At 45.7% G+C, this 13,648-nt stretch overlaps 1 protein-coding gene across 5 annotated transcripts in view; it reads right to left on the reverse strand.

Moving 5' to 3' along the window:
- Positions 1 to 121: 121 nt before the first annotated feature.
- LOC121602254 (active breakpoint cluster region-related protein) overlaps positions 122 to 13,648 on the reverse strand; it is a 43,890-nt gene continuing 30,363 nt past the window's right edge. For all 5 annotated transcript variants that reach the window (XM_041931036.1, XM_041931230.1, XM_041931168.1 and 2 more), the window contains 9 exons: positions 10,944 to 11,580; positions 10,554 to 10,864; positions 8,999 to 9,185; positions 8,287 to 8,913; positions 6,078 to 6,578; positions 5,607 to 5,993; positions 5,349 to 5,518; positions 4,858 to 5,247; positions 122 to 2,677 (listed from right to left, as the gene is read on the reverse strand). In XM_041931036.1, coding sequence (XP_041786970.1) covers positions 2,494 to 2,677; positions 4,858 to 5,247; positions 5,349 to 5,518; positions 5,607 to 5,993; positions 6,078 to 6,578; positions 8,287 to 8,913; positions 8,999 to 9,185; positions 10,554 to 10,864; positions 10,944 to 11,580 — 3,394 coding nt within the window. In that variant the 3' untranslated portion in view covers positions 122 to 2,493. The remainder of the gene's footprint in view (positions 2,678 to 4,857; positions 5,248 to 5,348; positions 5,519 to 5,606; positions 5,994 to 6,077; positions 6,579 to 8,286; positions 8,914 to 8,998; positions 9,186 to 10,553; positions 10,865 to 10,943; positions 11,581 to 13,648) is intronic.

Genomic DNA, 13,648 nt, shown 5'->3' on the forward strand with positions numbered 1-13,648 from the left:
ATTCTTTCTCTTTGCTCAACCCTCTTCCCTGCAGTTCGTTTGCACCAACGTGGCACAGAACCTTCACACGCTCGCCTCTTAACGAGCCACAATGCACTTATTTAGCTTTATGCCTGTGTTGTTGTTGCTTCCCCCGCCACTATCGTGGTCCAAATGTTAAGCATGATGACACTCTAGCATTTTCCCGTTTTTACACCATTAATTGCCTTTTGCATCGGAGGAAAATTTTCAAAAAAAAAATGACAAATTCGAATAAAGAACCCTGACCATCAATTGGAACCGGGGGAGGAAGGCCCGAAAATGCGGCACCAAGCTGTCCAGTAACCGGGCATCTGTTTGTTTTTTTGTTTTTTTTTTTTGCTTAGCTCATACAAATACTATCAATAAATGGGGGAGTGTGTAAACCTGTTTTTGTTTGTTTCTTTCTTTCGTTTTCGATAAGCTGAGGTGAATATTAAGACATACTATTTAGACGTAATAACTGTTCCCTGTTTAATACGCAACAGCGCGCCATTTTTCTTCCGCCTTTCCCTGGAAAGCACACCGGCACTTTCGTTGCCCCGGAACCGTCCCCTGTTCCGCTGTGGTAGTTTCTAGCTTTCCCTTTCCCCCCTTCATATCGTGTGCCTTTTTAAACTGTTTTTCTGCCTGCCACCGCTGACTAACTTTTGCTCGCAACCGAACTTTGCACGCCCTTGTACCACTATGCCTAGGCGGATTTTTTCTTCTTCTTCCTCTAAATACTTTTCTGCCAGGTGAGTGTATTTGTTTTCGATTTTGCAGTATCAATGGCTTTTAGGTATAATGTCTACGCAATATAACTATTTAAATGTATATTTGTATAGTTGCCCAAGTAATAAGTATAATAATATGTATATATATTTATTTATATATGTATAGTGTTAGTTTTTTTTTTGTCTGTATAAAGATTGCGGTTTTGCGTCGGCTGTTCGGGTTTTCCACGTTTTTATTTGCTTTCTTCGGATCACAAACTCTTTATTTTTACTGTTCGCTCGTCAATCTAGCCCCTCGTGTCCTGTGGCTGTTTCGCTCGTGGGGGCAGATTTGGAATGGAGTAGCAGCCCAAATTGGGGGAAATGATATAATATTGCTGCTCAGTATGATAAAAAAAATCGTGCTTTTCCAAAGCAAAAAAAGTTAAATTGAGCTGTTATTCGCAGTTCAAACACTCATTTAAAACATCTTTTCGGCTGCATTGAACTCAATTCTCAATTCTCAATTCTCCATCACACTCGTGCGATGTGTGCCTAGTGTCTCATAAATTAAGGGAAGTTAAATAATTTAAAACGATAAAAATGACAGCAGGATAGAGCAAACAGAAGCAGACAAAAAAACTAACTCGTGTGCCCGAACACGGTTCCGGTTACGCAAACAAACCATATCAACTTAAAGCAAGCAAACACCATACAGCAGGGACGTGTCGGTTAGGAAGTGGAATTGCTTTTGAAGCAACACATTAACAAAAGCACTAACCTAAAACGCGCCCGAAATGTCCTGCCTAAGGGATAAAATTAGTTCCTAGCCGCTGCGTGCCATTTAAAATATAACCTAAACCTATGAAAAACCTAACAAAAACTGTTAATTTCACCGTGGTCTGTTTGTTAAAGTTTTCGCTTTCGATCAGCGAGAAGCGAAAGGAGCTGCCTTGGGTCGTTTTTTGTGTGTGTCTCTCTGTGTGGATCCTTTGGGAGTTGTTTTACATAAAAGCTAATACTTTTAAATACCTTGACGTTCTTTTTTTTTTGTTTCTCATTTTGGTTTCACAGCGAAAACGAATGATATTATATAAGTTCTCGAAGCAGTCAAACAATGTTGGATTTAGTGCGACCGACTACTGCTATCTTTCTTTATCACACACACACACACACACCGTGCTGCAGAGAGTAAATTATGCGTTTGGTCGCACAAACGAGCATGCCTTATTGGATTATTGGGCTTGCTTTACCGGATTAAAAACGACAAAACAACCAATGCGGTTGGAAGTCTTTGATGCGGGATAACTACAACCCTCTGTTGTAGCTTCTTTACGATGCAGAAATCTTTCGTACCGGACCGGTCCAGCCCACGAGCGTCTGTACAGCAGGGGAGATGGGTGGGTTGGGTGTATTTTGCATTTTCCTTTCCAAAACCAAATTCAAAATTCATGCACGAGCGAAAACAAGCCATCACACACACCCGCGGACCTTGGTCAAAAAGGAGAGAAAAACTCTAGGTGCCTTCGGGTAGGGGTATGCGGACAGATCGATTTTGTACCCCCAAGCTGGCACTGGAAGGTGGGGTGAGGACGAGGACGATTGAAACGTAAAACAAATTAAACAAGAAATAATTAAATCGTTCAGTTCTGGCTGCGCCATTTTGAAGTGCTTCCGTCGGAGGTTTTGTCCCCGCCCCGTTGCTTGCTAGAGACGTTGGACGCCGTTCGTGGTCTGGGGTGTTTGGGGGGAGGGGCGGTTGGAACACTTCCAGCCGGCATTACTTTAGGCGGGCCTGCAGAAAGCTGTACAAGATGCCCGCCTGCGTCATCACGTCGGCCGTGCTCGATTCGAGCAGGTCCTTCTGCTTGGTCGCACTCGGCCCGGGTCGCAGCAGCGTCGGCCCGAACACCATCGCCAGATTGTGGAGCGACATCTTGTTTTCGATCTCCTGCTGATGTACCCTGTTGGAGGAGCGAAAAAAAAACAATCACGGTAAGCAATTTGAGAAGAAAAAAAATACGGTCAATCCAAAAAGTATTCGTCAAACTTAATATTTTACAGAAAAAAGGCGAATTATGGCCGCAATAGGCATGGGGCGGTAAAAATGATGATGAGGTTTGATAACGGAGTCATCAATACACACGATTTGCTAAAAAAATAAGCATTTAAATAGTGCAATAACACCCAAACCATATAAAAAACTCTAAAAAGTCGTTTGATGAGTGCGCAAAAAGTATTCGTCTATTTAGCTTTTTACTCGTTTACGCTGGCCAAACACTACGTAGACATTAATTAAATTTATTATTATCAATCTGCTAGAAACTGCTTTCTAAATTAATGCATTTTTATTGTTTCAATTCTTTGCACTTCGAGTGGTCAGAGAGGCACTAAAGACGGGGGAGTTCAAGGAACGGAGCATGATGGCGAAAATCGTATCCAAATCCTCTGTATAACCTATCCTAATCATTTTAAAAGGTTGTAAGACATGTGGGATACTTCATTCCTTCGTTTGACCAGCGTTTGGTCATTTTTCTGATACAAATTATGTGTCAAACTGTCAGGTAAGCAGCCATCCTTGACCGTTTATCTAACGAAAGAAGCAATTTAATGTCCAAAAAATCAAATATAACCCAGGATTTAGTGCATTTTTGAATGGCCAATAAGATCAGGAAAAGAGATGGGTCACATTAGAGTTAGGTGAATCTGATTCAGATTCATGAATCTAAATGTATCTTTGGGATTATTCAATGAATCAGAAACTCGATTGAAAAGATTCTTATATCTCGAAAGATTAATGAATCTCAAGGGATTCATGAATCTCTAAACTTTTATAGAGCTAGAGCTTTTTTATTTAGAAGAATTCTTGGCGTAACAACCTGCGTGGTCATGCCTGCCTATACAAGCTTTCTAGACTTCTTGGAAAGTCGATCTCGGCCACACAGTCGGATAGTTTGTTTTGCTACGGGGAGAGGGTCCATGTGAGGCTTGAACCCACGACGGACATGTTTTAGGTAAGATTGAGGAAATTCAAAATATTGAAAATCATACATCTTCATTCATAAATATTCATAAATCCCTGGAGTTATATGAATTTTAATGAATTTAGCAATCTCATAGATTCAAGAATCTTTGAAGATTCGTGAATATTTCGAGTTTAATGAATCCTTGGAGATTCTTTAATATTTAGAGAATCATAAAACTATAAAAAATTATGAATCTTTGAAGATTTGTGAATCTTTAGAGATTCATAAATCTTTGAAGATTTGACTAGAGATTCAAATCACTCATCATCGAAAATTCATATGAATGAATCTTAACGAAAGATTCATGAAACCCAACACTAGAACACATTTGGTAGATGGGTCATGCAGCATTTCATTGTAGCTGGTCATATTATGGCTTGAATAATCTGGCAAGAAGCATCACATAATTCCAAAATGATCGTGAAATACATTCTTGCATGTTTTAAGCACTTTGAGTCCAAGTTATGAGAAATTGTACATAAAAAGTACCAAATGTTTCAAGGTTAGTCGAGCAGGAGAACACACAGAGCATTGTCATTTACCCAACACACTAAACCAGTTGAAACCAAACTGATGAAAACGATTTAGTAGACTCTCAATATAATAGTTGCCAGTTTTACAATGGAACAGGAACGGCCACGTAGCCCGGAAATGCAATATTTCTACCAGAGATTCCAATTAATCTCAAGTATTGTAGAATTATGGCGTAAAAATACGCCCTTTTTAAGGTTCAAATGAGCTATGGCATTGGTCAAATAGTCAATAATAGTCATAAATGCAATAAGAAAGATCAAGATATGGTTTTGATTTCATAATCTTTGTTTTCTTACGCACATTACGCCAAAAGCTTGATAGACGAATACTTGTCGAGTGGCAATCAAACGACTTTTTTAGTTTTTTGAATAGTTGTTATTGCACTATTTTAATGCTTATTTTAAGCAATACGTGTGTATTGATCGTCCCATTATCAAACGTCATCATTACTTTTAGTAACCCATGCCGATTGCGGCCATAATTCTGTTTTCTGCAAAATATTCAGCTAGACGAATGCTTTGTGGACTTTACACATTTTAGCGCACAGAAACACACACGTGAAAATAAAATACACACTCCCTTACCTCATCAGATGGTCCAGCAGCAGGTTGATGGTAGCTTTGTTCGGTTGCGGCAGCTCGGCAAAGATGCGCTGCAGCTCGTGGATGCGCGTCCCCTCGCTCAGGTTCGAGTGGCGGTTGAACGCGTCAAACAACTTCGGATAATACTGATCGGTGAAGAGCGCTTCCGGCAGGTCGCGCAAGTACGACTTGAGGATCCCGGTCACCGAGTGGATGTCGACCTCCTTCAGCAGCTGTTCCGCCTCGTACGCGTTCGTCTCGAACGACTTCTTCAGCTTGGCGACGTCGGACGCGGACCCGGACACGCGATAGATGCCGACCTCGGTCATGCCGCGCCGTTCTACCTCCCGGACGCACGCGCTCACAATGAATGGAATGTCTCGCTTTTCGCGTCTGCCCAGAATGCGTGGAAGAAAGAGAGAATGTTAAGGTGTGTGGTTCAAAGATGGATTGCCGTGAGGCGGAAAACGGAGGAAAGAAATGAGCCCGCTTACTTGATCACTTGCTGCAGCTTGGCACCGAACAGTGCGCCCGGCTTGGAGGTTGGCACACGGCGCAACGTCACCTCGCCCGGCACAAACCGAATGATCGTGCTGATGCTAAGCGTCTCGGACAGCTGTAGTACCTTTCTGGTCGGCGTTTCCTGCATCCAGCTACGGCTTAGCTACACGGTTTGGTAAAATAATAAATCCGTTAGAGCAAGACAAAATAGATCCCCTACGCTCTTTTTTTCACACGTTTTTCGCACTCACTTTGAGAATATGCTTCGCGCGCAGTATCGGGCGCTGCACATCGTCCTGGTACAGCAGGATGCGCAGGTTCTGGCTGCCCTCCAGCTCAAGCACGAACGACTCGTTCCACTGGGGCGTCGCGCTGCGGCAGACCAGCTTCGTCTTCGCCTTGCGGAAGTAGTGCCCGTACGAGTCGATCTCGACGCACACGAACAGATCGCACGGCTGGTCGAACCCGCTCAGGCCCTGGATGGTAAGGTGCAGGTCGCCGACCAGCAGGCTCTCGTCGCGCGCGTTCCGCATCAGGTAGGACCCCATCTCGGTCTTGATCAGCGACTGGCAGGCCGTTATCCACGCGTGCAGATCGTAGATCTGTACCGGGATGTGCCCGGGCAGGTTGCAGGATTGCTGCGGCAGAAAGGAGACACACCATGTACCATTTTTGCTGCATTTGTTTTTTTTTTTTGCTTTTCAAATCCCCCCTCCCCTTACCTGCAGAGAAAGTATCGACTCGATCCATTGCGTACGCTCAAAGTCGGAGCTGAGGAAGAACGTCATCGTTTTGCCAGTCGCCTTGTTGCCGATCTTGAACACCAGGTTCGGCGACGCCAGCACCAGCTGCGCCTCGAGATCGGCCAGCTTCTTCCGGTGCTTGTCGCCGGCCCGGCTCGAACCGCCCGGCCGGTCCTTCTCGTCCAGCATGATCTGGTCGCGCACGGTGCACGCCTGCGACTTCAGGTGCACGATGTTGATCGGGCTCGCCTCTTTCGGATCGTTCGCCGACTCCTCGCAGATCAGTATATCCCGCAGCGGGATGTACCACTTCAGCTCGAACTCGAACCCGTTCCGGTCACCGGCCCGGCCGACCGCCTTGTACTTGGCACACGCGATCACATCGTTGAACAGCAGCAGATGGCGCAGCTTCCGGTGCCCGTCAGCCAGCTCCACGATGAACGAGTTCTTCACCAGCCGCCGGAGGGCTTTATCGTCGCTCTAAAAAAATGAGCAAAAAAGAAAAAAAAATGAATTAATATACTGTTATTCACCTCACCCTTTGAATTAGTGGTGGGAGCTCGGAATCGGACCTACCCGATCCCGATTCTGTGTTTTGAATCAATTTCAGAGTCGATTCCAATTCCGGAGTTGGCTCTGGAGCCGATTCCGGAGTTGATTCGGGAGCCGATTCCGAAGTTGACTCCGGATCCGATTCCAAAGTCGACTCCAGAGCCGATTGCAGAATCGGCTCCGAAATCAGAATCAGTTGCAGAATCGGAATCGACCTAGAAATCCGCAAATTGCTGAATCAGAATTGACTTAAGAAATAGAATTAGCACTGAAACAGTGCGGCAAAATGTCACTGTCAATGTCATAAAAAATCTGACTGAAACAAAATCCATATCAGCGTCACGCACTCAATTGTGATAATCAGAGGTGATACTCAAAACGATTGATGTGACCAATATATGGTTCATGACATTTTGCGACCATCGCTTGGTCAGTCACTATGTCATGACTTTGTTACAGTGATCAGTTCTGCAAAATGTCACTGACATAATCATTACAAATTCTGGCTGAAACAAAATCATGTCAACGTCACGAGCTCTACTGTAATGATCAGAGGCGAGACTCAAACAGTTGGTGCGACCATCACATGCACGATGACATTGTATGCAACCAACTCTTGGCCAGTCACTTGGTCGCGACATTTTCAGTCGGTGATAATCACGATAGTCATCGGAGGTATGCGGTGCATGCGAGTGGTCCCAAGAAACATAATGAGCTTGTTTTGTCACTCTGTTTGACACGACAGATAATCAAAACAGACAGAGCGAGAAAGTATACTCATTTTGTTGCTGGAGCCTGAGCTGAAGTATTTTCCAATAATGTCGTGATTATCGCCGATTGTTGTGATTAAATGTCGTGACCAAGTGAATGACCAACAGTTGGGTGCTAATCAAAATGTCATCAAGCATGTGATTGATCCTCCAGCTGTTTGAGTCTTATCACTGATCATCTAAGTTGTGTACGTGAGCTGATTTAAGCTTCGTTTCACTCATGAGTTTTGGTGACTGAAACAGTGGCATTTGGCTGCATTGTTCACAGCCAGAAAAATCATGATTATACATGCGCCGGCATCAAGCTCAGATTGTCAATCTGAGTATCGGGGTTGACTCAAACATTCACACGTCGCGATCGACTTGTCATGACGCACTTTCTTAGAGTATCAGCAATGAGCATCAAACTACCACGGATATGTTCATTGTTTTCGTTGATGAATATCTCGTGATACTCATGACATTTTGCAGCACTGCTCTGGAATGAGAATCAGTTCTTGAATTGAAATAAGAAGTTTCAGAAGCGAAACCAATGTGGGAATCTCCATGAGAATACATCGTTTAAAAGTAAATTTTGATTCTTTGTGGCTATCAATACTGGGTGACCATCATTGGGTCTAACCGTCTATTCTTATGAGGATACCGAAACCGACTCCGATTTCGTAGCCGATTCCAATTTCGGACCCAGAGCCGATTCCGGAAACAATTCCAGAGCCGATTCTGGAATCAATTCCGGAGCGGAATTGATTTCAGAAAACTTCGGAGCTGGCCGGAATCGATTCCGACAAAAACTTCATTTTTCCCATCACTACTTCGAATACTGCACTGTTGTTGTGCCCTTCCGCCCGCGGCGGTACGATCCTTACCGGGAACATTGACCGCGTCTGCACGACGTTAAACTCGGACAGGAAGTTGCGTATCGTTTTGGACGCCTGCCGCAGCGGATGGTAGTCCGGGTGCTGTTCCGGCGTCTGGTTGAGCAGATCCTCCAGCACGAGCGCGTTCTTCTGGACGCGGGCGACCGGCTTGTGCAGCAGCTCCTCCAGCGACAGCTTCTGCTCGTTCTGGTTCTTGAACACGATGTTCGACACGATCTCCTTGAACTGCTGGCTGTGCGTGCTGCACATCTTCACCGTGTCGATCGCCCGGCCGTAGTTGTGCAGGAACGCACCGTACAGATGAATTTGGGTAGCCAACCGGCGGAACGGTTCGCCCACGCACAGGCCTCCGCCGTCCGGCGAGCCCGGCTCGTCCGGTGCGGCCAGCCGGGCCTGCAGCTCGGTCAGGAACTCGCTGTGCACCTCGTGCAGGTCCTCGATCTTGAAGAAGATCGTCTGGAACTCCTCCTCCGATATCACAGGTTGCGAAGTGGTCAGCGTCGCCCGGATCGCCTTCATGTACTGCTTCATCTTGTTCAGACACTCCACGTACAGCGTTTCGCTCGTGATGATGCTGGTCACGATGCGCCGTATGATCGTGTCCCGGTTGGCGTTCTGAAAACGGGAGAATGTGTAATAGGTTTTCTTTCGATCCTCGACGATGTGTGAGAATGGAATGTGGCCTTGCCCACGCACTTACCGACACCTTGCGGAATAGGCCACTTCCGCTGGATGTGCCGACGCCGGGAGAAGCTCCCATAGCGCCCACCACACCACTGCCGGCGTCCGTGTCGGTCGAGATCGCACGCATCAGTACCGGTGCGCCACCGTCGCCCTCACCGTCGCTATCGATGGAACTGCTGCGATTTTCATTATTTTGACTGGAGCTAAGCGAATGAAATGGATACAAATAAAGTTTGAAACATAAGTAAAACACTCTTAACCCCACTGATACAAGAATAGGAAAGTTTACCTCCATTTAACTCCATTTAAGTAGAGTCGAGTAATTTAGCTAGATTGATCATTTTAATTAGCATTTTTTTTGCCTTAAGATGATTATCAAACCAAACGGACGGTTAAAATAGAGGTAAGCATGAACTCTCCACACCAACTCTTGCCGACGAGTTTAAAATATGATTACAAAATTTTGACATAAGACAAACAAACATTCTACAAGATAATAAAAATGATTTACTATTCAAATTTAATCTTATCTATTTTTTTAAGTCGAGTCGGTTCAGTCGGTGTTTTGTTAAAGGTATTTCTTTTACTTTTGTTTCATCAAATCCAAAAAGTATCAAAATACAGTGGAAGCCCTCACAACGAGTATCCCTTTAGTACGATTTTTTCGCATAACGAGCAAATCTAAATGCAAGACAAATACCTTTCTTAAATCACAAAATCTTGCATAAAGAGTAATATGACGACTAATAAGTCTTCGTGGAGCGTGCATTTCTATAATTCGCTAATCGCTTAGGCAAATGAGAACTTCGTTAAATATAAACCTATAGCCAGGAGGAGAAGTATCGGTAGAACTGTTTAATATCTGATCACACAACATCTTAGACACAAACTGAGAAAGGATCGATCAACATTTCTTTTAATTTGCAGCAATGCAAGCTGTGACTTGAAACTGTTAACTCAAACATTGTTCAAGAAAATGAATGAATAATAATGACAGATCAATAGTGAACTACAATTATCGTACAATATATTAGTTATATGCATTTTTTTTTCTTCTGATGCATATGAACATTTATACTATGCACATTCGTGGTTCTGGAACCAATTATTTAACTTTTCTTATAAAGTACATTGTATAGAGTTTCACACACAACGAGTTTTTTGTATAATGAGTGATTCAACTCGTTATGAGGGGTTCCTCTGTACTATATCTCAATTGGGAAAATTATCAAAAAAAACACCACAAAATGTCATTCTCGAACCATTTTCCACTAGGGGTTTAATGTCCAAAACGATTGGCTTGAATCAATTCACGAATCGATTAAACACGAAGTAAAACTCTACTTCGCCATATTTCGATAGAAACTATAAAACTCCTTTTAAATAAAATAACTTTAATTACAAGCTTATGACAATAAAATAAGCCTGATAATGGCAGCTGAGAATGCTTCGTGTAGTTGAATTTTAATTTAAATTAAAAAAAACGTATGTTTTTGTACCACCCAGTCATTGTGTCGTCGAACTCGCTCGAGCAAAATTAACTTAAAAAGTCCCAAACAGGATCCACTTACTGAATGAAGTACTCTATATTGACGTAATTGCTGCTACGCCCGGGAGATTCTGGTTCCAGCTGGACGCTGGTTTGGCTACTGTTGTGGCTGCGCGGATGGGACGGCATCAGCAGCGTGCTGGCATTCTCCACCGTCGAGATGTCGTCCCGGCTCGAGGTCGAGCCGGTGCCAACGCCGCCCGGCTGAATGTACACGTAGTCCCCATCGCTGTTGTCGAGCGGCACCGTATCGTAGTAGTGCTCCTGGTCCTTCGGGTTCTGCTGGCGCATACTGTCCGAGCTGAGCGATGAGATGGATTCGTAGCTCTTAATCTGCAAAGCAAGCAAGCAAACCCCGTTAAAGCTCAATGCGCTCCGGCGAGTTACGTAGCACGGCAACACTCCAACTTACCCGCTCCGATATGGGACCGATCGCGCCGGTACTGCCGATCGTGCCCGTGCCACCACCGCCCGACGCAAGCGACTCCTTCGAATCGACGTGCGGCAAACCACCGTCCGTACCGTGTCGCTGCTGGTACGAGTGCTGGCTGGTGTAAGGAGGCGTTTGGTGGTGGTGGTGCTGCTGCTGGTTCATCTTACCGAGGCTGCCGGTAGGACTGTCGCTGCTGCTTCCGGTCATGCTGGTCGGCAGCTTGCCCAGGCTACCGGTCGGGGAGGCACCGATGCCGGGCGTACCGCTCGCCACCTTGCCTAGCGACCCGGTCGGACTGTCCGTGCTCGACGACTTCGATTTGAGACTGTCTGACTTGGGCAGCCGGGCTTTGCCGGGCTGGTCGTGACCGTACCCGACCGACGACAGCTTCACGTCGAGCGAGTCCGACGACTTTTGGCGATACATTTCCGATGGTTTGATGTTCCGCTCCAGCGAGGAGCTAGTCACACTCGGGCTGTCCGGTGCCGTGCCGGTGGCCGGCTCGGGCGTGGAATGGGTCGGTCCAGCATCCTTGTTCCGGAGGTTTTGCATTGCCATCGACGGAACGGTCGGTGGCTCAACGGGCGCAGCACGGCGCACATACTTTGGCGGTGGGCTGCAAATTAAAGAAAGCAAAAGAGAAAACATGAAAGGATGTTTGCACTAATTGGAGCCTTCGGTAACGCTCTACGAATATTCGTACGATAGAATACATAGTTGCATACGTGTTACAACCAAATTCATGTTGTTGATTACTTTCAGGTTAAGCTCTCATACAAATTCCAATAAGTGGTGTGCTCTCTGGAGCGCACCCACCATTCCGATCCGATTCCGACAATTGTTAGTTCGATTCCGACTACGGAAAAATTAGAGCCAGTTCGCGAGTTTAGGGCGAGTTCCATCCGGAGTCGCAGTCGTACAAATCGTACGGAGTCGTACGGAGTCGTACAGAGTCGTACGGAGTCGTCCGAAGTCGTCCGGAGTCGTTCGGAGATGTCCGTATATGTTCGAAATCACCCGGAGTTGGCCGGAGATGTCCGGAGTCGCCCGAAGTCGGAGCCGTCCGGAGTCGTCCAGAGATGTCCGGAGTCGTCCAGTGATGTTTGGAGTCGTCCAGTGATGTCTGAAGTCGTCCAGTGATGTCTGGAGTCGTCCAGTGATGTCTGGAGTCGTCCAGTGATGTCTGGAGTCGTCCGAAAATCCGGAGACTCCCGAAGTCGGAGCTATCCGGAGTCGTTCGGAGCTGTCCGGAGTCGTCCGGAGATGTCTGGAGTCGTCTGGAGATGTCCGGAGTGGTCTGGAGATTTCCAGAATCACCCGCAGTCGGCCGGAGATGTCCGAAGTCAGCCATAAATGTCCAGATTCACCCGGAGTCAGAGTCGTCCGAAGTCGTACGCCGTCGTTAGGAGAGTCCAAACGACTCCTGCCAATTCAGAACGGCCCAAGACGATTAACGACGGCTCAAGACGAGTTAGGACAGCTCAAGACGATTCCAAACGACTCCGGATAATGCTGGGCAAACCTACCTTCCCAAATCGGAGCACGAAATTATCGGAGTCGAATCGGAGTTTACCTCGAATTTTTGCCAACTATGCCCATCACTTATTCCAACATTCGATTATCATCTGCCGTCTTTTGAAAATCATCTGACAAGTAGATGCAATATGTGACAGTTTTTTAAAAAACATTTGTAACGACGTTGTTATTTGCTACCCTGCAAACAAAACTATCTCTGTCCAAACGTATTCCCTATTATGTTAAACAGTTTTCAAACCCCTCCGACTTCTGGCCTTGCACATGCGAAGGGTGGGAGGGAACATCTTCCAAGGCGAAAGTTTTGGAATGTTTAAATCACTCCAGTTTCTACCGTACCCGTGTGCGTTTACAATGCAGTTTGTTTCCCTTTTCTTCCACCACAGCATCCGACATCACCAACACCAACCAACGTGTTGGCTAGAAAATTATGGCGCTAAATTTCGGTACCGTTTTGCGTACCACCAGTGCACACACCGACGCTGGTCTCTGGGGCCCTCTGTTTCCCACCCTTGAAACACATCAGCTGCTGCCCTTCCTCTTTCCGTGTGCATACCCTTCAAAGAAAGAGATAGAGAGAGAGAGGGCGATAGAGAGATAGAGAGAAGCAGGAGAAAAACACGACCCCACTTCTCACGCTTTCACCCTTTTTATAACACGCGAAATCAATTCCGGAGGGCAACGGTGGTGCTGTGTGCCGCCGATATGAGTGCAGTAGGATGGGAACGACCTGGGTACAAAGCTACTCCCGCATCGGCGGAAAATGTTGCTAATGTTGCTGGTAAGGTAAAGGTTTCGTTTTTGTTGTAAGCAAATTGTAACCGACGGCGAAGCAACCCTGGCAGACGGAAACCTTGATAAGACACTGAGAGGCTGAGGCGCTGGAAGGTTAATAGATTTAGCTAAATAAGCATGGATTAAAACCTGAGCAACATGGGTTGCTCTACTGGACTGAAAAGATGCGCTGCAAATTTACAGATATGTTGAGTCTCTGCAGTTTCAAGAATTTCCGTTCTCTTATCGATCAGTCGTAGAGTCTTGGGAAGGAATGTAATTATTTCCAAAAAGAAACATCATTCACTACTATTAAATCAATATTGAACTTATTGTTACCATAGCAGGATAGTCAGTCCTACGTATGGGGGCTCGGT

Source organism: Anopheles merus, chromosome X, assembly GCF_017562075.2.
Source record: "Anopheles merus strain MAF chromosome X, AmerM5.1, whole genome shotgun sequence".
Taxonomy (NCBI): domain Eukaryota; kingdom Metazoa; phylum Arthropoda; class Insecta; order Diptera; family Culicidae; genus Anopheles; species Anopheles merus.